At 41.2% G+C, this 24,211-nt stretch overlaps 1 protein-coding gene across 4 annotated transcripts in view; it reads right to left on the bottom strand.

Annotated features, from left to right (window-relative positions):
• ARHGAP18 (Rho GTPase activating protein 18) overlaps positions 1–24,211 on the bottom strand; it is an 88,209-nt gene that overhangs the window by 44,801 nt on the left and 19,197 nt on the right. Inside the window, exon 1 of one of the 4 annotated variants that reach the window (XM_051615097.1) lies at positions 20,429–20,597. The exons of 1 other annotated variant lie outside the window; for it this stretch is intronic. In XM_051615097.1, coding sequence (XP_051471057.1) covers positions 20,429–20,508 — 80 coding nt within the window. In that variant the 5' untranslated portion in view covers positions 20,509–20,597. Of the gene's footprint in view, positions 1–19,999; positions 20,017–20,283; positions 20,302–20,428; positions 20,598–24,211 lie in introns of those variants that run through there. 2 more of the 4 variants (XM_051615100.1, XM_051615101.1) reach the window with 2 other exon arrangements.

Below are 24,211 nucleotides of genomic sequence, written 5' to 3'. Positions count from 1 at the left end.
TACAATCTTTGTAATTTCTTTAGTCCTAGCGACTCATTTGGATCCAAACATAATCCTTCTACATCTCTATACAAGCATCGCAATTGTACAGCACCCTTATATATGATATATATGGACATGCATGTATTAGATGTGTAAATATACCGAAAGGCAGAAATACTAAATGCAAGGATGTTCATGGTCAGAAACTAGGGAATATAAATTCACTGTTGAACCAAACCTAATAGATTAACATTGTTGAAAGTGAACTGGAGTTCCTCTAACAGGATTACTACAGGAGAGCTCTCCAACTCCAGGAAAGGACAAAGTCCAGCTACTAAATACTGTATGAACATAAAGCAAAAAGACACCAGTCTCTATAATATGTTATCTTCTTCCTGAAAAAGAAAAATAGAATACAACAATGGATGAAACGCAAATTAAAGGAGAAGTGGGAAATACCTTTTCTGCCTACAAATTAGGAATTTCTGTACAGGATTATTTTTTCCACCCACTTTGGTCAAATTTTGGAATTCAAAATTCAGCCTGGATCTTTCCTGAACAAAAACTGTCACAACTATAAAAAGTATCAGGAGTGGAACAAGGGGTGAGGCCATGTGATTAATTACTGAGTTTAACCTCAATTAGAACTCAACTCTCTGGGGTTAAACAAATATGGTCCTTTTCCACAGCTGCCTAACAAAGCCTATGAAAGTCTTAAAACACTGTCTTCAAAGAGGTGCCAAATTGAAGGCCAATTCAGTGTTCCACAAGACAAACAGTTTCACAAACATTTTTATCAGCTAATTTCCAAAACTGAGTGCAGTGCAAAAAAAGCAATGCATTATAACTGGTATAATTAGTTGTCAAACTGGAATGCTACACCTCCTTAAGCTGTAAACTGAAAATAAAATCTTCGTATGCTTGGCCTTTAAAGCTTTTAGTAATCCTGGCCATTAACCACTGCTATTGGGGTTCTTGTACAGGCAAAGTCTTGTGCACTGCAGCCCTATCAGATTTACTCTCTGGCATCCCAATAAACTAGGACTTTACTGCCAGAGTTATATATAATGACACAAACAAATCTGACTACACTTACGTTACAGTAGCAACTTCTGAAATGCCCATGCAAAGGGCATCATCACCTCAAAAACCAGTGTGAATTTGGCCATTTCCATAGAAAGCTATTAGCAGTGTTATTACAGCCATACCTCAGCTGATACTGGGGGTCTCTGACTCTGAGCATCATACTAACACATAGCTAGATGTGATAATAATCTGATAAACAAGACACACAAATGCTGTGAGAGGGGAAAAAAAGGGGTGGGTATTTGGCCCAGAGAAGTGAAGTATGCTGTTCAACTTTATGTCGCAAATCAGTGACAGAAACAAGAAAAATTCTGGAGTCTTTCACCACTGGACAACTGAGAATTAGAGATGGAGATCTGACCCTAAGTGAACTGCAAGGCAGATAAAAGGAAGCTCTGATGTTGTGGGTTTGTGGTAGACTCCAGCACTGTGGCTATAAATAGAGTAGCATGCTCAAAACAGCATTATCCTGTTGACATAGGAGCTACAAAGTTAAGCAGTAAATCACATTAGTAAGTTTAAGTTTGTACAAAGGCTAACTAGATTTAAACAACCAAAAAATGCCTGTGGGTACTGTGGCCCATTTGGACAACTATTTACTGAGCAATCACATCCATGGGATGCTGTGCTTTTCAATATAAATACAGGACTTCCCAAGTCCTTTCAAATTTAAACAATTAAAAAGATAAGGAGAGGGAAACAATGTCGTCTCCTGTCCTGCTTCTCATCCTGAGGGCTGAGCTACAGAAGTGTGGGAATAAGTAAAGCCCCTAAGCCTAAAGCTCCCCACACCCCTCCCTTCCTTCCAAGAAGCCAAGTAGCACCGCAAAGCACCCTTGCAAAGAATTCTTAGCTGAATTAACCAAGATAATCTAATGGCTACAGCCATTGTCTGGCTTGAGCTCCCTGTTCTTAGCCAGGACACTGGCTTGGGAAGTGACTGCCAGACCTTCCTATAGCCACAGTACCTACCAGAAAGGCATCCTGATCTTTCACAGATCAGACATGAAGAATTAAGCAAGGTCTGAATTCCGAAGATGTGTTGAAAGGAAGAATTTTTATTACTGAATCACTTATTCTAATGGTTTCAAACTAATATTGAATAAATTTCTTCCTATCACACCACCCCTTTGCACAGTATCCAGTATTTTGCAGTGCAGCTTTGAACATCTCTCAAAGTCTTATGTTAAATAAAAGATCAAATTGTAATTGATGTGCCCATCAAAGCAGGTTCTCTTAAAGTAAATGGAGTTTGCATAAAAGCACAGAGTAGTGATGCTATGTAACTGAAGTTAAATTATGTAAATGTCTTCATCTTTTTATATTAAAAAGATTCAATTTCATTGATAGTTAAACTCTCCTGTCAAACAAAAGCCAGTATCACTAGTTTTCATGAGAAGCAGGTAATCCTTGAGCAATACGTACCAAGATCCAGGATTTGGTGTCCAGAACAATGCAAAAATATTTCTTGCCTCTTTTAAAGTGCTTCATACCTTTTAGAAGGCATTAGAGAAACTTTAGTCTGGGATTGTACTTCTGGTTTGCTTTCTAGTTCCTAAATCTTGTCACTTGTTGCAGCAACTGCATCATTTTCTTTCTATCTTTTCTATTACTTAGTCTTTCTATGACTGACTGCAAGCTCTCCTACAACTCAGTCTTTTCAAGAGAGTCACACAGGACATGCAAAGATAACAGTAACAGATATACATAATTTCCAGTATCTTTGGTGAACTGACAATTAACGCTCCTCTCCTAATTTAAAGAATTTTATTTTGGCAGCTCTATGACCTTAGGGGGCATTCTGAATGTCAATTGCAATCAAACTTGTCCAAATCCCCCTTAAGCTCCAAAGAAAACCCAGAGAAGTAGAAGCTGATGCAAAGCTCTGGTCTCCTTCCAAGGACAGAGTACAAAGTGGTTGCAGAGAGGGTATGAAACAGAACTAACTTTCTAAATAAGCATAAAAAAGGCTGAGCAAGGAGAATCAGGTCTCTTAGGATTTTTTGTAATACCATCAGCTGCTGTTAATACCTGCTCAAAACTGCTCGGGAGATTAACAAACAGAAAAAAACAAAACCAAAAACAACCCCGCACAAACCCCAAACCCAATAAAAAACCCAAAAACCTCCACAATCTGGCATTTTAAGCCTTTTCCTGAATAGTAAATGCAAAACAGGCCAAGGTTAGGGCTGCCAGACTGTAAGTCTAAGAAGTATATATATACACACTGTACTGTTTCCAGTCAAATCCTCATTATTATTTATATGAGGATTTTTTACCTCAGTGAATATGACCTTCCTCCTTTCTCAACCTTAACCTGTCACTGAAGAAAACAGGAAGGAAACTGTGGCAATGATACTGAGTATTACACTTAATATTCTAATCCACTGCACCAGAAATGGGAGATTCCAGGTGCGATGCCAAAACTTAATCTGTCTGAATTATATGTAGGACTTCTAAGAAGATTAAAATACTTCATTACATTTCCTTTAATAGGACCTTACACCCTACTCAGCCATTTAGACTCTACTATTTTTTACTTCTGATTAGACAAATTATAATTATGGTAAACTAATACACATATACACCCTACATAAAATAACAGTATAGATCATTAGCCCCTGCTTATGGCTGATAATGTGAAATGGTTTATTATCAAGAAAGGTGTTAGAACTGTGACGTGTACACTTTTGAACATTTGCAAAGAGCGTTATTTGATATGCCATCCTAGGTTGTTCCAGAATAAATGTGACCTTGTTCCACTACACAGAAGGCAAGAAAGAACTCAGGATTGACAGCTATAGCCATGAAGCCTGTCCCTACAAAATGACTGCCAGTTGTGTTTCCTTGTTTTCTGGGGGCTTGCTGCATTCCAGTGTTTGTGCTGTTCAACTCAGTGCATGTTTTTAGCTTTATCATGCAACATAAAACACAAAAGCCTGCTTATTTCTTTTAGTGATAGGTGAGTCTCAGGGACTCAGATTTGGATGTTTAAACAGAACATCATGTATCATCAGACTTGTAAAAAAATTGTCACAATTACCTAAACAGAGAAGTAGTATCAGAAGAAACCGGTTTTGGTTTTACTTCTGTATTGACAAAATTAAGTAGATTGTACTGTCTCAGGTCCTGCCAATCTGACCCTTTTAATTCCCATAACACTAGAATGAAGACTCTCAAAAGCTTTGAAAACGCATTTTGCCCATACATTCACATTTCTACTTCATAAGGATACCTTTTAGAACAACAAATAGCTGTTCCTTGGAGTGCCAAATCAACCAGAGGGGAAAACAAGGGGACAAAGAAACGTGGGTGACCTGTATAGGTACAGTCACACAAGTGGCACCATGTTAGAGGCAGATTTACAACTTTTGCAGATTTTTGGAAGAGCTGAAAGTGCTTACAAAACTGCAAGTCTTGCTGAATGAAAACAGAAGTCACTCTCCAAACTCAATAAACACCCAGTATATTCCCTATCATACAATCCTAACTGTGTTTAAAACTCCAGCTTTCAAGAAAATGTATTGCCCACAGCAAGGAAAATGAAAAGAATGGCCTCACTCCGATCTCCTTTTTCACGTTTAGCTCTCACCCTTGGTCAGTTCATCTACCTTTCTTATTCCTTTCAAATGCTGTCTTCATATGGACACAGATGTTTTTCTCTGCAATTTTGATTCTTTTAATTCTCTACAATTCCTACCAATTACAAAATCTATGTAAAATATGTCCTTTGTAACAACTTTCATGCTGCTTATTGGGAAAATATTTGAACACATCATACACATTTTAAAAGCACACATTTTTTGTCAACTTCTAAGAGAACCACTGGAACTAATCTTGTCCCAAAGAAGAGGATAAAGCCTGTGTGATTACTTCAGGCTCCAAAAATATCAAAGAGAATAAACCAGGAAGTGAAATAGATACAGTAGTTGTAATTCCATTATTGAGAGGCACAGAGAGGAAAGATTTAAATAATTTATTTTTCTTTTCACAGTGGAAAAAAATTAGCATGGCAACAAAGCCCAATTTAAGCTCTCATGGCAAATACCACGACCATCTAGTAAAGTACAGTGACAGCCACGAAATTATACTGAAGTCACTTTTGTGTCTCTAAAAGCAATTAGCTCTCTAAAAGCACTAGCTCTTACCATGTTAAAGGATCTGTTAGTTAGACCTATAACCCTGTTACTTGCAAATGTAAGGCCTACAGCACAATTCAGTAATTTTGTTTATGCTTGAAGGCAACTGGCACACACTCATAGTCAATTTATTACAATATAATCCTTACATTCAGAATAAATTGTAATTGAATCTGTATGAATATTCCCAAACAGCAGGCAAGGAAATTCACGCCTGAGCATAAAGACGTTTTTCAGGGAAACTGTTTTCATTGTCCAAATAAACCATCAACAAAGTTCCAGTAAGATGAAGTAGATAAAGGTGCTCTCACAGCAGCTGTATGAGAGACAGAGAGGAGAGGAGGAAGCAGAAAGGGTTGAGGAGACCAGCACATGCAAGGCAGGCTAGCACTTCAGTATACAGAGAGATAAAGGTCTGTTCAGAAGCAAAACATGAGACAGGATGCTTTTAAGAAGCTTTCTTAAAGGCAAGGGGATAGGAGAGAGGGAGGCCTCAAGGACAATGAATGGGATAGACCATCTGGGTTTAGTTCAGGGTCAGCATGAGGAAGGAGATGTTTGCAACCAGCTTCAAAAGTGGTTGCCGCGATTTCCCCGGCTCTCAGAAGAGCTAATACAACAACCCTGCTTATGTCTCTGCAGTTGAGGCAAACCTGCTTTGAGGAACTCTTCTAGTAGGAGCCAGACAAAGCATGCCTCAGCAAGGGAGGAGGACAATGCAGGTCTGCCCTCATCCCACTGTTTCCTTCACATCCCCTCCCCATAGAGCAACCAAACAGAGGGCAGCAGCAAAGTCCATTGTCTCCTCAGCAAAAGAGACTGAAAAGGGCACTCCCAGTCACAATTCTTATTTTTTATCTTCAATGGCAACTGCTAAAGCCATGAGCTTCTGCAACATCTCCTTCCTAATCAAATTCCTTCGTCTGACCAAACATTCCTGGGAAATACCAGTTCCTGGAGTTTAACAACTGAACTGTCTGCAGCCCTCTCTGTTATCTGTGCTAACTTCCAAAGGCTTAATGTCTTTAATGTATTCACTCCCACCTTATATTCCTGTTAGTTTTTAAATGCCAGCAGGCAACCAAGCAAGCAGGAAGCAACTCAGGACTACAGATTCTCTCCTTCCCTCTCCTCCTTTCAAACCACTTCTCTTTTCTGATCATTGGCAAAAGAGATATAAAAACACATGTTTTTTTCAACCCAGCTCCCTGAAAAGCTTTACTGGTTCTTGTATGTATAAATATGTCTTTCACTTACAAATTAAATACAGATTTACAGCCAGCAATTTGAATAGACAGATGAATCGGGACAAGGGCCAATGGCCTTAAACTAGAGCAGGGTAGATTCAGACTGGATATCAGGAAGATGTTCTTTACTATGAGGGTAGGGAAACACTGGAACAGGTTGCCCAGATTGGTGGTGGAGGCCTCATCCCTGGAAACATGAGGCTCTGAGCAACCTGATCAAGTTTAAAAGGTCCCTGCACATTGCAGAGGGTTTGGACTAGATGACCTTTAATGGTCCCTTCCAACCTTCTATCATATGATGATTCATGAACTCATGTGCAAGGTAGCCCTGACATAAACACCTGATCTGTAATTTAAGAGCTCCAGCTGCTCCATTGTCTCACCATCACAACTCAGAAAAAAACCTTCCACACACAGCAGAAATGCCTTACAACCCAAGACGGACAAGACACCAAGGAAGGAATATTGTGTTTACTGTTGTGTCAGGTTCTAGAGGTTCAATGGAGAGGGGAAGACAGATTACCTGCAGTAATTAATCAGTTCTTGCAGTCTCAGTCTCCCTTGACAGCAGGTCACCCATCACTAAATGCCTACTGGAGCCTTCACTACCGTGCTACCTGCCCACAAGGGCAGAGCAGCAGCACTTGAACGCAAAACCAAAACTTCAGTAGTAGGGATTTGAAAGAGGCTTTGTGCTGTTCCAGGAGAAGGGAAAATCAAAGAGAACATACTACAAACCAAACAATAGGGGGAGGAAAGGGAAAAGAAACTAATATTGGAAATAATGAAAAAGTAAACAAACCATACAAATTAAATACCAATAACTTAATAGGAGTAACTGTTCAAAATGAAAAGCAAAACCCCCCAAATGTATTTTACTATTAGTTGATCACATTTTTACACATGTAACCATTGCTTCTTATTTCCACTATCAACATTACATCTTTTTGTTCTTTACTCTTGGATCAGATTGTTTTTTGGTATAACCAGTCAGTCTCCTTCCATGTGGGTACATGGGCAGTGAGTTCCTCAAAACTTAAGATGGTCATGGACGACTGTTATGGTATTTACAGGCAGCCAGAGGAAACGTTCAAGACTGGTCAGAAAGGGAAGGCTGACAGTCACTGCTTCCTCTGCCGAGTAAAAACAGGTGCTGCTAGTAAAACTAGAAAAAAGAAATGCTTCCAGAATTATGGAAGTGGAAGGCCAAAAGAGCTTTTGCTAACTTTAGTTTAAATTACACTAATCAAAAAGAGGATGCAGGCAGGGACTGCAAGAATTCCGCAAGACTGCAAGAATGGTAGTAAGCAAAAAAAACCCAACACAACAAACTGTGTCATTTCTTAGATTTATAAATTATTTATATGATAATTCTTAACAGAAATTATTTAGAAAAATCCTTTGTTTTCCTTCCTAACTAACGTCTCATTCTTTACTGGCATCTTACAAACATGAAAGATAGTAGTTTGTAAATCAACATATAGGTGCCACCTATGTTTTTTGAGCTGATAACATTCTCCATTATTATTGGTTTAATACGGTATCAGTCTATCTTGAAAGATGGCAATCAGTTATATAAAGCAACATCAATCCATCTTTTTAAAATTACTGCATCACTAATATTGGCCATAACTCTTACCCTGCATTCCCAAACAAAACACTTCAGTGGATGGTTAAGTGCCACCAAAAATATTCAAGTACAAAATGATACTGTACTCTTTTAACTTTCTCCATGTATCTAGAGGTTAAATCTCTGAGTTCAACTTTAGATTTATTCCTTTGTGCAAACAGGGTAAAAATAGCACATACTCATAACACTAAGTAACTATGATTACAGACCTCAGTAATCAAGGAAAATTAAATACAATGCTTCAGAAATAACCCATTAAATCTGAAATAAGGCATAATCCATATGCAGATGCTTCTATAAATACAAATTCATATTTTCTTTTGCCATATGTACACACGCTGTGTGCAGAAGAACAAGAGCAATGTTATGCACTCTTGAGTATTACTACCCGTGACTTTTAGTTACAGGACCAAGCTCCCCATGCTAGACATCTGTACTTCCCATTAAAAGAAGCATCTTCTACAAATTAATGCCATATGTTTTTACACAGTGACACACACATACAGGAAAAAAAAAACAAACAACCTCAAAGCATTTGGTACATGCAATATTAAGTCACATATGAAAACTCTATTTTAAATTGAAAACATCGTATTATGACAGTGACTTAAGCCTGCAATTTGGGAGAAAGGGGAGGAGGAAGGAAAGACAGCCTGAGTGGGCCTGACCTGGGTGCATAGAGCAGAGACAGCAAAGGAAATGAAGTATGAGGCAAACCAGAGCAGAAGCTGCAGGGCACCCTGCAAAACCTTCACTCCCAGCTCTGAAGCTGAACTGCCAGACCACTCTGTCTCATCCCTAGCCCTTATATTACCTCATGACACCAGGCAGGACACTGCTGGCTTTCCAGCACTGAAGGCTTCCCTAAGGCAGCCTAAAAATTAGGGAACCAGTACATAGCAGTAGTGCTGGGAAGGTGATAAAGAAATTGAACATATCTGGAACTGATTTGGTGAGAAATGTATCCTTCAAGCTCAGGCAAGGTGACACAGTTGAGCCCCTTCCTACCAGAGCTATTAAAGTAAATGCCGCCTTAATATTTTCTGCATTGAATGTGCACTTCTGCAATCTTTAAAGTTTCTTTGGATGTGAGAAATATTTGATTGCATAAGTAGCCAATATTACCTCAAAGGACAAATAATTCCCTTGCTAAAATAAGGCATCTGGATGAATCCCTACAGGCTCCTATGCCATTTTAGGTTAGACTGTAATCCAAAAGCTGAAAGGTCTGAAAAGACTATTATATAAGGTTGCTTATGCTGAACGCTTGTCATCACATTCCGTCTCATCCCATCCCCTGCCCTGCCTCTTGCTGGGGGGTCCTGTGTAGACACACTGACCAATGGTTTGGCTCCAGCTGCATTTGGACTAGATGATCTCCAGAGGTCCCTTCCAACATCTACCATGCTGTGATTCCTCACCCCAGCTAACTGCTCACTGCTAACTCTCACCTGCTAACTAACAGAAACTCCTTTAGCAACTTCTTCAAAAGTAAATAAAATAAAAACTGAATTTGCACCTAGTAAGTATTTCAGAGATTAAATATATCATATATTTTAAATGAAACTTCTGAAGATAAATTGTAACAACCTGTACTGAGGTCTGTGTTTAATGAAATCTGTATTAACTCAGTAAATGGATGGTGAGAGAAAACATGTAAGCAAATGTCTCCATGCCTAAAACAGGATTACTAGAATTTCTTTAACAATCACTTCAAAAGCTCAAGGAAGGCCCAGAAACCAAAACACTGGGTCATATCACATAGATTGCAATACCATACATTCTCCTAAGCTGTTTTCTGATTTGAAGTACAAATACCAGCTTTCACAGCATGATACTCATATATTTTCTATAAACTTCATAGTTTATAGAGCAGCTACTACTTACTAGGGAAAAAAAGATCATGCTTTAGCTTGTTCTTTTTTGCAACATCCACAGTAAGACGTTCAAACAAACAAAGTATTTTTCCTAGCTTTCACCGCAAAGAACAGGCATCGCAGTGTAAACACCCTTCTCTGAAAAGGGAAGGCAGATAGAATTTGGATCACTGGAGAGATGCTTGGACGTTTTAATGAGTACCTAATATTTTAAATTACTGGTACTTGTAAAATGTCTTATATATTTAATGTTTCAGTCTCTTTTTTCTTTAAAACAGAAACATTACTGCTATGAAAAGTTAGCTCGTGTTTCCTATAAGAAATCATATGAGCTATTCTGATTATACTTCTCATTCCTGATACTGTTTTGATGGGCACTATGAAACCAAAGCAATCTTTGTGGTGCAAAGTTCAAGGCAAAGAAAAGTGTGTTTAAACAAGGCACTACTCAGCAACCTTTCAAGAGCTTATCAACCGACAACCAACCATAACTGAGAAGCTGCACTTTAATTCACCTCATAACAGTGTGTGGGAATCCAAGCTGGGCTTTTGTTTCTTTTCATGAGGCAGGTTGCATGATGGAACATGCAGACAATGAGGGGAAGTTATCCATAGCTCTATAAAAGGAGTGCAGGGGTTCCACAGCACAACGCACCTTGATCCCAAGGATCTCTTCTCACTTTGCAGCCTGCCTTCTGCAGGTAGAGATCATGCACATGGTTGAATCACTGAGTAGTGTGAGTCAAGACTAAATGAGCTGGAGATTAAGCTTATGCTAGCATTGGAGTGGCTGCTGAAGGACAAGCTGTAGCTGAACTGACTAAAAAACTTTCAGTAAGCCATCAACTATCATTTTAGCAAATCTGAACCAATGGAGTTAAATGATATCAGAACAACCTCTCACCGGATGTGGCCACAGTCAGTACTAGGACTCACAAAAATCAGTTACCTTGTCAAATAGCAGCCTCCTAACGATCACATTAAGCTGGCACAGATGTAGGATGCTGCCAAAGAGTTCTTTCAAATCCCTCTTTCCTGTGGGTTTCCATCACTCCCCTTGTGCCAGCACCATCATTGATGCGGTCACTTGCTGAGCTACTTTAAGAAACTAATCTGTCTGATAACACTTGCAAAAAACTTGCTTTCAGTTGGATATTTTTTTAATTCAGCTCAACATACTTCAGTCAGCTCAGAAATGCCAATGCAGGGCAAAAAGAACATTAGGAAGGTGTAGGTGAGAAGTGGAAGGAAAATCTAGTTCCAGTTATATGCCCACTCTTTTCAGCCTCCACTGATCTCAGCCTAATACAGCCATGACTTGCACCTACATGAAAACTCCTGCTGGTTCAGGACAAGCCTTAAGAGGCACTCTGAGCTGAGAAGAGAAAGTTTCAGGAAATAGTGTGGTATCTCTCTCCTGTGATGATACTTGCAACAGAACAGGAAGATATCCCTCTAGTCTACTTGAAATACAGGCTTCTCAGGAGAAGATGACAGTAAAGTCATCAGAACAAGTTTACTAGGACATGAAAGCTCACACTCTGATTGTAATGATGGGGATGGCTAGTTCTACAGTGATAATACTATTACCAGTGTTCCCTTACCTGCTCATGGCAAGGGGAATCAGGCTGTGAGGCTACAGAATCTACACTGCAGAGCTGTTGGATCTATCATCCTCTGAGCAACTGCCGAGAAACAAAGCATGTTCTGCTGGCCCCTGGCAAGCACAGCTCTGGTCTCCTGTTGTGACGGGCCACTTAGTCACAGTTGTGTGTATGACAGCACACACAAGGGCCTCCTTGTTGTTCAGTAGATGAGGCTTCTGGTTACTGCTCCAAGCATCTTGCTTTGTTTCTGAGATCCCAGACTCATAGCCAAAGCTATAACCACAATTACCATATGACTCCATGGTCCACAATGAGCCTACAAGAACTTTCTGCTTGATTTATAGAGTTAAAAATCTAACCTTGTGCCCTCTTAAACCAGGAGCAAAGCTCCCTATTATCTCTGGATATAATATACTCCTGAGCCTTGCTGTTGTGTTCTAGTAAAGGCAGAGAGTTTCTAATAGAGTCAATATTTCATCAGTGGCCTACGGTCCCACCGACTATTGTTCTGACAATTACAAAGAAATCAGCTAAAAACAATAAACTGATTACAAATAATAAAAATTAAACAATTAACTTCACTGAGCGCATTATCACTAAATATTGAGCAAACAGTTCTCACACATCCTTAAGCATTTTCCTTATTTTCAAACAGGGAAGTGAAGTCAGAATAACTGACTTCCCTCAGGTAGAGTGAATTCTGTCAGAGGGTTTAGGGACTGCTGGTAGCCTGAGGAATGGTAAATTGAAGATTTGTACTGATGCTAAATCAAGCAAAACATGCCAACTGTTCTGCTGCAGATTGGCACTGAGTATGCATGATAAGATATTAATTTATTTGCTGAAGACAGCATTATCCTTACCTTATAGATTCCTCATGTGTGGTGTACCTTTAACAACAATTCTATGCATCCTAAAAATATTCACATTTGCTCCTCCTCAAATACTTCACCCCAAACCACTTTAAGTCTTCCAACAATACTGGGGGCCCTGCAAAGTAAACATTCTAACACATTTTTTTGACACCTTTTGACCTAAGAAGCCTCCCTAGGAAAGAAGGATGTTGCAGAAATATGACAGATAAAATCTCTGAAATTTTCATGAAAGCATTTCTAGGCTAACAGGATCAGGGTGCTGTAGCAGTCACAGAAAAGTGGGGAATACTGAGGAGCTTATCCTCATGGGAAGGTATGACCATGTAAGTACCATTTTTGTGCATGTTTTTATCCCACTGTAATACCAGAGGCTTGACAAAAAAAGAATGACTGAAGGATATATTCATAGTTTCAGCTTTCTGGGGAGTGCAGAGGGGCAACTGGCTTCAGTGCTCCTCCATATGCTGCTCAAGGCATCACCAAAAATATACCTGAGAAAATGACAGCTAAAATTGTAGCTTAGAAATAAGTCATCTACTTATTTTATACACATCCAAATACTTTAAAAAACAAAAACCCTCCTTTTTTTTTTTTCCCCCCCCTATTTATTCAGCTATACATTTTTTAATTCCCTGCCTGAACATGATTATCATGAGATCAAGACTCCAAGGCAGAGGCAAGCTCACTGCAAAACAAGCAGCCCTCAAAAAACAGTACACTGTCATGTTGGAAATACTCAAAACTTCGGAGTGTGTAATTTTTCCTCCCTTGGCCCAGCAGATTTACTGGGGAGTCTAGAGTGGCAATCAGTGACCCATGTGTAACAGGAATCTGCAAGGCCAGTGACAGCAGGAACCTCACTCTATCGCTTGCTGTAATTAAGGCTTCCATTCAGCCATAGTATTCTGATTCACAGAAGAAAAAAAATGAAGGTAGGTACTCAGTAACTCTAGTAAAACAACATTAACTGTAGAGAAAGGTGCTGGCATTGCAGAAGTTACCAAAACATATGTGAGTAGCCTTTTAAAATCTTACAGCTTTCAGCTCCAGCCTCTACAGTAACAGCTATGAAATGAGTAAAATATCGACAATCACAATAGATTGTAACACTTCTTAATCGAGTGCCAGTATCAGCAGACTGAGAACGCTATTAGTCTTATTCAAAAGCAGTCTTATGCTTCTCAAAGAAAAATAACTTTGAGAAACAATTTAAAAAACCTTTGTTTGCTACCACACTTAGACCTAACATTGGAGTTCAGATTTGCACAGCTCCTCAGGTGCTTTGCTTATGGGAAGTTCAGCTACATTCTAGTTTTGCATGAAGACTACATACTTATAATAGCACTTATACATTGTATCATCTAGATTAGTACACACTGGAGCAAAAAAGGGAAAGCCCTTAATTAAAATGTTTAAAAGGCCTTTATGCTTCACATTCCTCATAGCTAGAAAAGTATAACATTTCCTGCTCTGTATGTAATTAAAAAACGGAAAGCCTATATACAGAGGGCCCTGATTTTCCTCTTTTCTGCTATATAGCTCCACTGATTCAGCACAGTTATTCTCATTTTATATCTGTTTAAGGGCCTGACCCAAAGTAGAACAAAATAAAACAGTTTTAGTGATAGCAAAAGGCGTTAAATCAAACCTACATCCATGACACTGAATCATCTAGGTCACCTAGTGAGCTGTTTTATTATACTGACAGATGCTAAATGAAAGCCTAAGTGCAAGAAGCTGTGACTATGTGTACACAATGGGGACTGCACTGAAAGAGAAGAGCTTGAGCCGATCTAGGACTCAAAAAGAACATGTAACTTGAAGTGAGCTCCACCAGCATGCTTAGATAAGCAAGAGTGCATGACTGCAGTATATACAATTGGCTGCAGTGGTAATTTGCAGCAAGGAAGTGAATTTTCCTGTGTAGGTGACACTCATGAGATTGACACTGAAGTACTGCACGTAATTCAGGCTGGAAGGTGAAGAAGCAAACATACAGAGCAAGAGTAAAGAAGGATGCTGAAAATGCTGAAGAAAAGCGTCAAAAAAAGGATTTTCAGACTGAAGAAACAGAGTCAAAGAGAATTATCTGCTCCATCTACCAAAATAAAGTTCAACAGCAACTTGACCATAAATAACAGACACTAGGAGGGCTCTTTAATCTATTAAAAAGACATAGCAAGAGCCAAAGGCAGGAGAAAGATAAATTCAAAGAAGGAATAACGTGCAAACTGGGGGAAAAGGGAACTCGATGAAGCAAGAATCCTGAATCAAGGAAGCAGGAAATGTTGGGATACTGAATCTTGCTGTCAACAGATCAAGTTACCGGGATTAATACATCAGTAACTAAGCAACACACTAAGGGTCTGCAATATACTATGTATTTACAGGTGCATGAAGTACAAAAGACAAAAAAAAAATGTTAAATCAAGCAATTTAATGCATCATTGCCTGTCAGCCTTATCTGAAGATGTTGGTAGACATTGGACAATAAACACTGTCCAAATTAGAAGGTAAATCCAGGAAATATTTTTCTAATGCATTTAGAGAAAGACACTTCTCATGCAGAGCCTGTAAACTTAGCAGATAGTAAGACAGCTATGATTTTGCGAAGTCAGTCAGGGTGTGATAGATGTTGGCTTTGCAGAAGCAAAGCAACACAAGGAAGGTACTGTGCTGAGCCATCACCATCATGAAAGACAGGTTACAGGGGTTAGGAACAACAAATGCTGTGATGATATGGAGAACCTGAAATCTGTGTTGCACTAGCAGATGGCAAATGAAACTGCAAAAGGCCTCACCAACTTAAGTCTGTTGTGAGTAATCAGCTTGTGAGTTTGTTGCTTGTACACTGAACATTATTTCACTAGATTCAAGTCACTGGTGGGGAAAGAGGGGGAAAGGAATGAGAGTTTTTCTCTCTAAAGGAACGGAGATGGAAACTGTCCCGGAAAAAAGGCATAAATTCATGCTTACTGTTAGATTTCTTCTTGGCTTAAGATGCAAACTATTAAATCTTCAGATTAAACTGAGCAAATATTTGAACAATGAATGAGGCAGATTATTCTGGTAAGGAAAGAATAAACTCCCCTTTTATGTGTGATTTGTGATGTCTATTATGGTCAACGTTTGAAAAAAATAATATATTATGGGCAATTCATAACAGAATTCTTTGTCATTTTCCAAGCCTAAAGGACATCTATCATGTGATTTCTTTCTCAAGGAGATCAAGCAGTGAGTGAGTGAGTGAGTGATTCAGACAACAGTTGCCTGTAAAAAATACAAACTATTTTATGTTCCTCATTTGTCACCCATCCCCACAGTGAACATAGATGCTACAACGCCTAAGTTAGTAAAGCACGTACTTACAAAGACAAATATTTTGTTTTATGCAGACTTAACAAAGTAACCCACCAAAAAGGGCACTTATCTACAGCAAAACACAGCTGGGACTCCCTGGTTTCACTGCCACACAGATCAGCTGATACCTCCCAAAGTCATGGAGATTCAGTAATGATGCGGGATGGTGGGACCACAAACCCTGGCTGGCAGGTGTCACTCGAAAGAGGAGACCTGAGGAGGCAGCAATCTTCTCTCCTACAGCAGCTAAAGGTTACAGCATTCTTTTCAGAACTGGCCTGGGGTTTAGTTCCATCCCATGGAAACTCATCTCATTGTTCTCATTTTGCAAGTGAGTTCTGGCAAACCAAATGCAAGATTTAAATGGGGCAAATAAGGGAGGGTGCATATAACTGCACGGCCCCTGAGGAAGAAGAGCCGTGTCCCAGGCTCCAGCAAATGTTGGAGTCCTTAACAAATGATTAGCAACATGAGGATTCACAGGCCCTTTGGGAGCAGATTATGTTAAACAAGCACTGAATTTTAAAGCCTTAAAACTCAAACTGGTCTTCCAATGTTCATTTAAAGATGTGCAGATGAAGTGGCAGCAAAAGTGCACGTGCTGGCTGCTGGTGAGCAAGCACAGTGACTCACTGAAAACATACAGAGAAGGGAGGCTGTGACTCACGGGACAATCTGGTGCAGCATGGGAGAAAACACAGAACAGCAGTCTCCCAGACAGGACAAAGGCATGGAGAGAAAACCAAAGTCAACCTCCAGGGGCCACCACATTTAAATTAATTTATCTATTACTCAGTTCGCACTTGAAGCTTGGCTCTTGGAAATACTCTGCAGCAGACATTTATTTGCCTTATTCATGCAGTTAGTTCTGTATACATTCACTTTTTGTTTGCTATATCCTATTCCCCATCCATTGAATACTTGGTCTTAGCCTTATCATTACATTTTAAAAATATTTTTACATATATATACCCACACATACACATATCTATGTATACACACAAACATTCACTCACTCTACAGGACAGAAATAGTCCTGCAGAGGAATCTGGATGCAATTTGCAGTGCCTGAGGGTAAGCCCATACAGCCATATGAGAAGACTGTTGTCATCTGAAACGCCTCCATGTGGCTGGCAAATATGACACAGGACCTGCAGTCCTTTCTGCCACAGTAGGTGGGGTAAAATTCCCCAGCAAGGAACCTAAATGGTGCTAAAAGTCTATGCTTAAGGGTGTGGATTTCACATTTCACGTGAATGAGGGTGACACACCTACAAGCAATCACTGCAACAGGGTCTTGGACTGAAAGCTATCTGCTTCACTCTTACTTTCCACAGTCCATATAGAAACAAACGGTTCCACGGGAAAAACAAGAATAAAAGATGTAAAAGCTTGTGCAAACACCTTGCAAAACCACCAATAAAGCATTAGTGGATTTAACTGATTAAAGCTGGAAAGTGGGAGAACTGAAGTAATATAGAAAGGAGTGCCATTAAAATTCAGTTTGATACTGATTAATCTGCCTTTGTGATTTCTCTAAAGAATTCTTAAAGAAATACTTAGGTACACCACAGAAGTCACCCACAATCAATACCTACACTAGATGAAGATATTCCTTTAACTGTTATTTTAAAGTAAAACATAAAATAAACTTTTCTATGACAAAGAAGACAGCTCTGATGTTATTCTGTACATCTCCACCATCAAGACAATATTCCTAAACTGTCAAACTTGGAATCAATCACACCAAGCCTGTTCTAGAATTCAGTCTAATGAACCAATGGAAAGGTAAGCCTTTCCTAAAGGAAATATTTTACAGGCCCATCCTGCCAAGGGCCAAAAAAGAACAGAAAAATAGCTCAACAATCTATTAGATCAGCAAAATTCTTCATTCTTATGAAGCAAGACTTCTCATATGCCTGAAGGAAAAAATAAAAGGTTCAGAAGTCCAGCCATTTCCTAGGATGCCACTTTGTTCGGAGCACAGCCAATGTATTGCTTTTTCCAGGATGTACCAGTGCCATGCTTCCCCAGCCCTCCAAAGACAAAGCAATCTCTAACATGCACTATTATGAATGTCTACAAAAAAAAAAAAAAATTCAACACAGTTTCTCTGTTAATCTTTCCAAAAGGGCTCCTTCATGACAGCTGGCACTGTGTGTCATGGGTTTCCTGATAGGCTGATCCCTGTTAAAAAATACAGGGTTTTCAAAATAGCAGGGATGCTATCCTAGATACTGAAAGGTGTCCTTATTTTATTTTTTAAAAAGGCAAAATAAATTCCAATTTCATACCAGTAAAAAAATGCAGAATCTGGATGGCAGGACTGGTACCCTTACACACTGTGCAGAGCATAATGGAAGAACTTATTGCCACAAAATATTTCAGAATTATACAGGTTAGAGTGTTTGATCTATTATTATCACCATGCAGCTCTGCACCTTAGGAATGTTGGTGAAAAAGGAAAGTTAAAAAAACGGGGGGTAAAAAGCCCAGAGAAGTGTTACAATGTTTTAAAACATTGTACAATGTTACAATGTTTTTGTCAACAGACAAAAACAATGTCTGTTTGTTTTTAAAAAGCTAAAAAAATAAGAAGCCGTCTTCCCCTCCCTCCCTGCCTCATGAGAATAACATTTTCAACTCTCTCACTTCAGAAGTGGGAAGACACCAGGGACCCAGGGTAGGAGGGAGCAGATGAATCAGAACCATGGGGTTGAGATCCTGGTTAATGAGAAAGGGAGAGGCAGGACTGTGGTCCAAATTTTAGAGTGGCACAACAGAAAGCCAGAGAGTATCCTTTAAAATCTCAGTTTAATGAGCTAAACGGTAAATGTGCATGGCCTGGAAAGCCATAACGCTGCCAGAGCAGGAAACTCTGGAAATCCCCTGTTCTGTGCAGCTTTGATGTACGTATTTATTTGCTAAAACTAAGGAAATTATACTGCTTTTCACATTAATTTCCCTCCACACTCCCTTAATCTCACACCAGAACAACCTGTGAAGGACCACCACTACTTGCATGGCAAAGTCTCAATTTACCCAGGAAGCTGTCCCCAGAAGCAGCTACAGAGGACTCGGTGAGATTGCAGCTCCTAGTGCCGCTGCGTTAGCACGGAAGGCGAGTTTCTAGGACACGGAGGGGCCCCCAGGACCATGCTCACATGTCTGGGGCCTCTGGGGCCTGCATCTTAGAGCATGTATCCAGGCAGCCCCATGTAAGATCTTGACAGTCTACAGATATACAGATCCTTATTGAGAGGTTAGCCCAAGGAGCAGGGAAAGTAGTTCTTACCTTGTCCCTCCTCCACGGGAAGTTTGAGGAGAGATATATGAGTTTTGTAAAAGCACCACAAACAATAACAGAGAGGGTGGTGGATTTTGTGATTTCTTGCAAAAATGCACGTATTTTTCATTCAGTAAAAAACAACCAGGTTTGCAGAGCCCTTATCTATGTAGCTAAGAGGACAGCAGGGCTTAAAAACCAGGGTTGATAAATAACATTAGCTATGGAGGCGGAAGTACCTTAATAAAGAGAGGCACAGCTTTGTGGTTCAAACACGGGGGAGGCTGTATTTCTCAGTTCTGCTCCTGCCTTTGCCATGGAATCTTGGTGTGACTTGGTGAATCAGTTATCTCTTGCATAGGATGACACTCTGTACTTCCTCTTATCTTCTCCTTACCAGACTACACTCTGTTTGATCAGACATGCTCTTCCTATGCACTCACGGAAGCAGTGTGCCAGTTTCAACACCTTCCCAGTTTCAGGTGCCATCTCAGCTCTAACCAAAGTCCCATCTTTATCGATGGGACCTTTGTTTACAGTTTCAGCAAGGGAGAGACAAGACTGAACATACCATAAAGACAAAACTCCTATTCCCAGTGGTCTCTTGTCTTTGCTACAGAAAAGCCAGCAGAGCTTCTGCCCCGAGACATTAGGAGGTCCTATGCCTTCATCTCAGTCAAGCTGGCTTCTTTGCCCGTGATCAGTTTCACCTTTCAAACTAAACCACAAACGCTTTAAAAAGCTCATCTTGCCCTTACCTGCACCTTCCTTCCATTTATCGCATAAAAACCCCCAGAGCAACAAAACACAACAGCGAAGCACAAAGACGTGATACAAAAACCTAGGAGCTGCGTCCTCCGAACAGCCTGAACCCAAAGCCTCGGGACTGCAGCCGCCGGGCAGCACTCACCACCGCAGCCCAGCAAAACCGCACCGAGGAAGTCTGGCTGTGACCCCGACCGCGCACTGGGGCGGCTGGTAGCTCCCAGCTACCGACGCCTTGGCAACAGCCGGCGTCTGCTCCTGGCACTCGGCTCTCAGGAGCCCAGCGACGCGCCTGGAGTTTGTTTCCACGACGCGCAGGGCTTCTTACAGAAAGCCGCGGACAAAGGAAAGGAGAAACGGTTTGGGAGGGTGCGGGACGAAGCGCGGAGATACAGGAACCCCACCCGGCCCCGCGGGCCGCAGAAACACCTTCCTCAGCAGCTTCCAGCTGATCCGGCTCCGTCCCTCCGCCCCGCCGCTGGAGCCGCCCCCGCTCCGCGGCCGCCGAGCGCACCTGCTGCCGGGCCGGGCCGGGCCGGGCCGGGCCGGGCCGGGCCCCCCGCGCCCCACTCACCCGCCGGGGGCGCCGCCGCCGCCGCCGCTGGGGTGGTAGGCGGTGAGGACCACGCCGCGGGAGCCAGACCGCCAGTTCATGGCGTGCGCCGCCGCATCCCGTCTGGGGACAGCCCGGCGGCCCGGCGCGGCCCAGCCTCCCGCCGGCAGCGCAGCGGGGCAGGGCCGGGTGACGGCAGCGCTTCCTGCGGCCCTCCGCCCGGGCCGGGCCGTGCTGTGCCCCTCCTCCCGGCCCGGGCACCCGGGCTTCCCGCGGGCGAGGGCGGCGGCGGCCCGAGCCAGCGGCCGCTCCCCAGCAGGGCAGGACCGAGCGGGTGCCCGGCGCTGCCCTGCCGCCCTGCGCCGGGCCGGCTGCCGGTGGCTCGGCCCCGCACGGGCCGCGGGGAGCGGCGGCCGCTCCCGCCCGCTGTAGCGCTCTGTGTGCTTCCACACATCGTCGTGTGGGGCTAACGAGCGGCGTTCCCTGGTCCGGCTGGAGTTTGTTGAGGGGTAAGAAATCAGTCAATGAAGCACAAGTTGGCGGCAGGTCCAGCCCCGAGCGAGCTGTGGGCGCTGCGTGCCCCGCGCTGCGCCCGCCCAGGGAGGTTGGTGCAAACGCAGCACCGTGGTAAGAAAAACAAGGAATGCTTGTAGGGTCTGCTTTGCACCTTATCCCTTTCACTGAATCAAAAGAGGATTCTGTGCTCGGTTTAACTTCTCATACACAAAAATGATCTATTTTTTTAATTACAAGCTATCATCATAAAAACCAGCAGGTGGCAAGGACAGGAGGGGATTGAGCTGCCTCAGAGCTGCTGTGCCTTAAACCTGCGGCCATTATCTCCAAGGTCAGGCTCTACCACCAGCGACAGGCAGAGAAGGGCACCCTTGGGTCAGCTTTTCTGTAGGGCCACCCTCCTCTGCACCTCGCCACTAAACTGGTTCACTCACTGACTTGAAATTATCATCTGTGTCTGCATTCACAGAAACGTGTTTCGTCCGACCTATAATTGTTTTTTTCTGCCATAAGTGAATCGATTAATATGAGAGTAACTTGCATTGCATTTCCTTTTTCCTTTTAAAACAAACAAACAAAATCATACAACTTCGCTTGCACTTAAATATCTGACAAGTTCAGTACCAGGCCATGTGAGGTGTTCTGCAGCATGCAGGTATCTGGAGTCTGAACCTTCACTTGTTTAAACCATTGTACACCTAAGTAGGAAAGCTCTATGCAGTCATGGTTGGATGATGCATTTTTCTGTGCAGCTGTTGTCCAGCACAGAGATGCCAAGCAGGGGCAGCGGAGAAATCTTGACCTAGGGTCACTATGAAGTTGCTCCCAGCGGAGAAGCAAATGGGAAGAACTTCCCGTCATGTTTGAGCAAGATCAGTTTATCCTTCAGAGTCCTTGGTACTTATAACTGGTGATTTTGCAGAGTTCACGGGTGATATCTAGACATTTTATCATTGACTTAAGCAGATAATTTAATCCAGTAGATTTCTTCTTAAAAGGGTGACCTACAGAATGCCAAACAAGACATCCCTGATTTCTTTATAAAGGGGAATGTCACCATGAAATCTTGCAGAGTCCAGTATTGCAAGCACAGGAAAACTTGGCTGATGTCCAATAGACCAACCATTGCAGACCTGCCTTTTCACTTCTTACACCACTGAAGGTCAACTGCTGCCTTAGTTTTAAGTTCATGAGAAGAACTGAGGGTAGGTGTAGGTTTTAATAAAGTCTGCCTCTTCCATGACTTTTGTAAGATGTTTTATCTACAGGCAGCTGGCCAAAGTGTTTTGACAATATATTTTTTGTATAAAATTTGCTAATTTTTAAATCAAAAGTTCTGTATTTATATTTTTTAAAAAATAAATAATTTACTAAAAAAAACCCAGATAGCAGTACCACCAGATAAGATTTGCATATAAATTAGAATAGAGAACATACCTATTTTGAATTATGTGGATTTTTTAACCAGTGGTATCAAGGCAGATTTATAATGCATATAAAAGAGGCGATGGAGTGTTGCTTCATCTCCACAGATGTTCTCAGTTTCCAAAGGGACTCAGTAAAAGAGAAGGCACAACTACAGGTCTGCTTCAGGAATGGCTTAGGACCATGGCTACAACAGCTTAACTAGCAGTGTGCACCAAGAGCAATGTTCCTACTCACATGCACGCATACACAAGGACATGAAACCACTGCAAAACTTAGGAAGATGAAAAGATTTCCCTCCACTCCTGCTGCAAAGGTACAGCACTCTCTCTACACCCCTCATGCTGCATTGAAAAGGCAAAACTCAAAGGCAAAACTGTCCAAGGGCAAAACACACAAACAAGACTTACCTATTTTCACTGGTCACTTCAGAAGTACATCAGCATAAGATGAGAAAATATCCTGTTAATGTCTGTCACTACAATTACCTGCTGATGCCTTTGGCTCTTTCTTTAAATGCACATGTCACTTGTCCGTCTATGCAGAATGAAAAGCTGTTTTGTTCAGGACCCAACCTTTCTCTTTTAAACTAAACTAAGAAAACCAGAAATTGTAAATACCAGGGTCCTTAGGGCCTGGCCATTTCTAGAACTTCAGCTAATTGGTTGCATGCCAAATACCCTACTTAGTTATAAAACTTCCTTTAAAGAATAGCTAAAAAATAACAGAAAAAAAAAAATATCAAAAATATTTAAAGCATTCCATGTTTAATGACTGGTTTCCAAAGCCCTTTGCTCAAACTAAATATATATTAGGTGTTAGAAGAACAAACATATGAACTGCTTTTTCTTTGATAACCATCTTAAAACACATGGTAATTAAGACACAACATTCCGTGCTTCCGTGCTGTAAAAAGAAGGCAGAAACAAGATGCAGCCATCGTGGCATCAACAAGGATTGCTCAAAGAAAATGTCACTGCAAATGCAGAACAGGAAGAACCTGCCTTGGTCACCGGGGGCTAGGGAGGGAGAACGGCAAAACCCAGAATGAGTTTGTACCAGTCAACTGGGGAGTAAGAAAGCTTTTATATCACAAGGAGAGTGGGAAAAGGAACTAGAAAGAAAAAAGGTTCTGTTAATAAATGAGCATAGGGATTAAATTACAGATAAAACCACCAGAGATACTGAATTCCCTTATTAAATCTGTCTTCAATGTGATGCACTTCAGATGTAGAAGTGGATTTAGGAGCTTAACTGTAAGCACACTTTTTTCTTTACTATCTTTGACAACTTGATAGGATCAAACTCTCTACTGTTGCAGCAGCATAACACCAGCATAGTTTTCTTTGATTAAATTATTCCCAATTTACAGTAGAGCCAGCTAGACAATTTTGACCTCCAGATGTAGTATTTCTGTAAACTGACATGAATATCACCACTCTCTTTCACTGTTATATCTTCTGTCTAAACAAACTTATAGTCAGTAATCACTGAGTTTGCAGTTAGTATTCATGTTCTCAACAAGGTATGGGAATGCTTATTTGGAAAGTAAGTTTGTTCATAATCAACTAGATAAGAATGAACCATTTGAGGCATATAGCTTTATGTGATAAAAGGAGATATAATTGAAAACGGAGATTACAAATCAGTCTATCTTGCTCCAGAATCCAAGACTCCTTTTCAAGAGTTTAAATATTTAGATTAAGATGTCACACAGTGCCTTTACACTTCATATAATCAGTCACCAGAGCCAAGCAGATCACACAAGGTCCTCGTGCGTCATGCTCTCTTTACAAAGCAATTGCTAAAAAGGGAACTTCTCAGCAGTACCAGCCTTCATCACTGCTTTACAGGGTTTGAACA

This window comes from Apus apus, chromosome 3 (assembly GCF_020740795.1).
Source record: "Apus apus isolate bApuApu2 chromosome 3, bApuApu2.pri.cur, whole genome shotgun sequence".
NCBI lineage: Eukaryota > Metazoa > Chordata > Aves > Apodiformes > Apodidae > Apus > Apus apus.
This window is presented reverse-complemented; position numbering and strand designations above follow the sequence as displayed.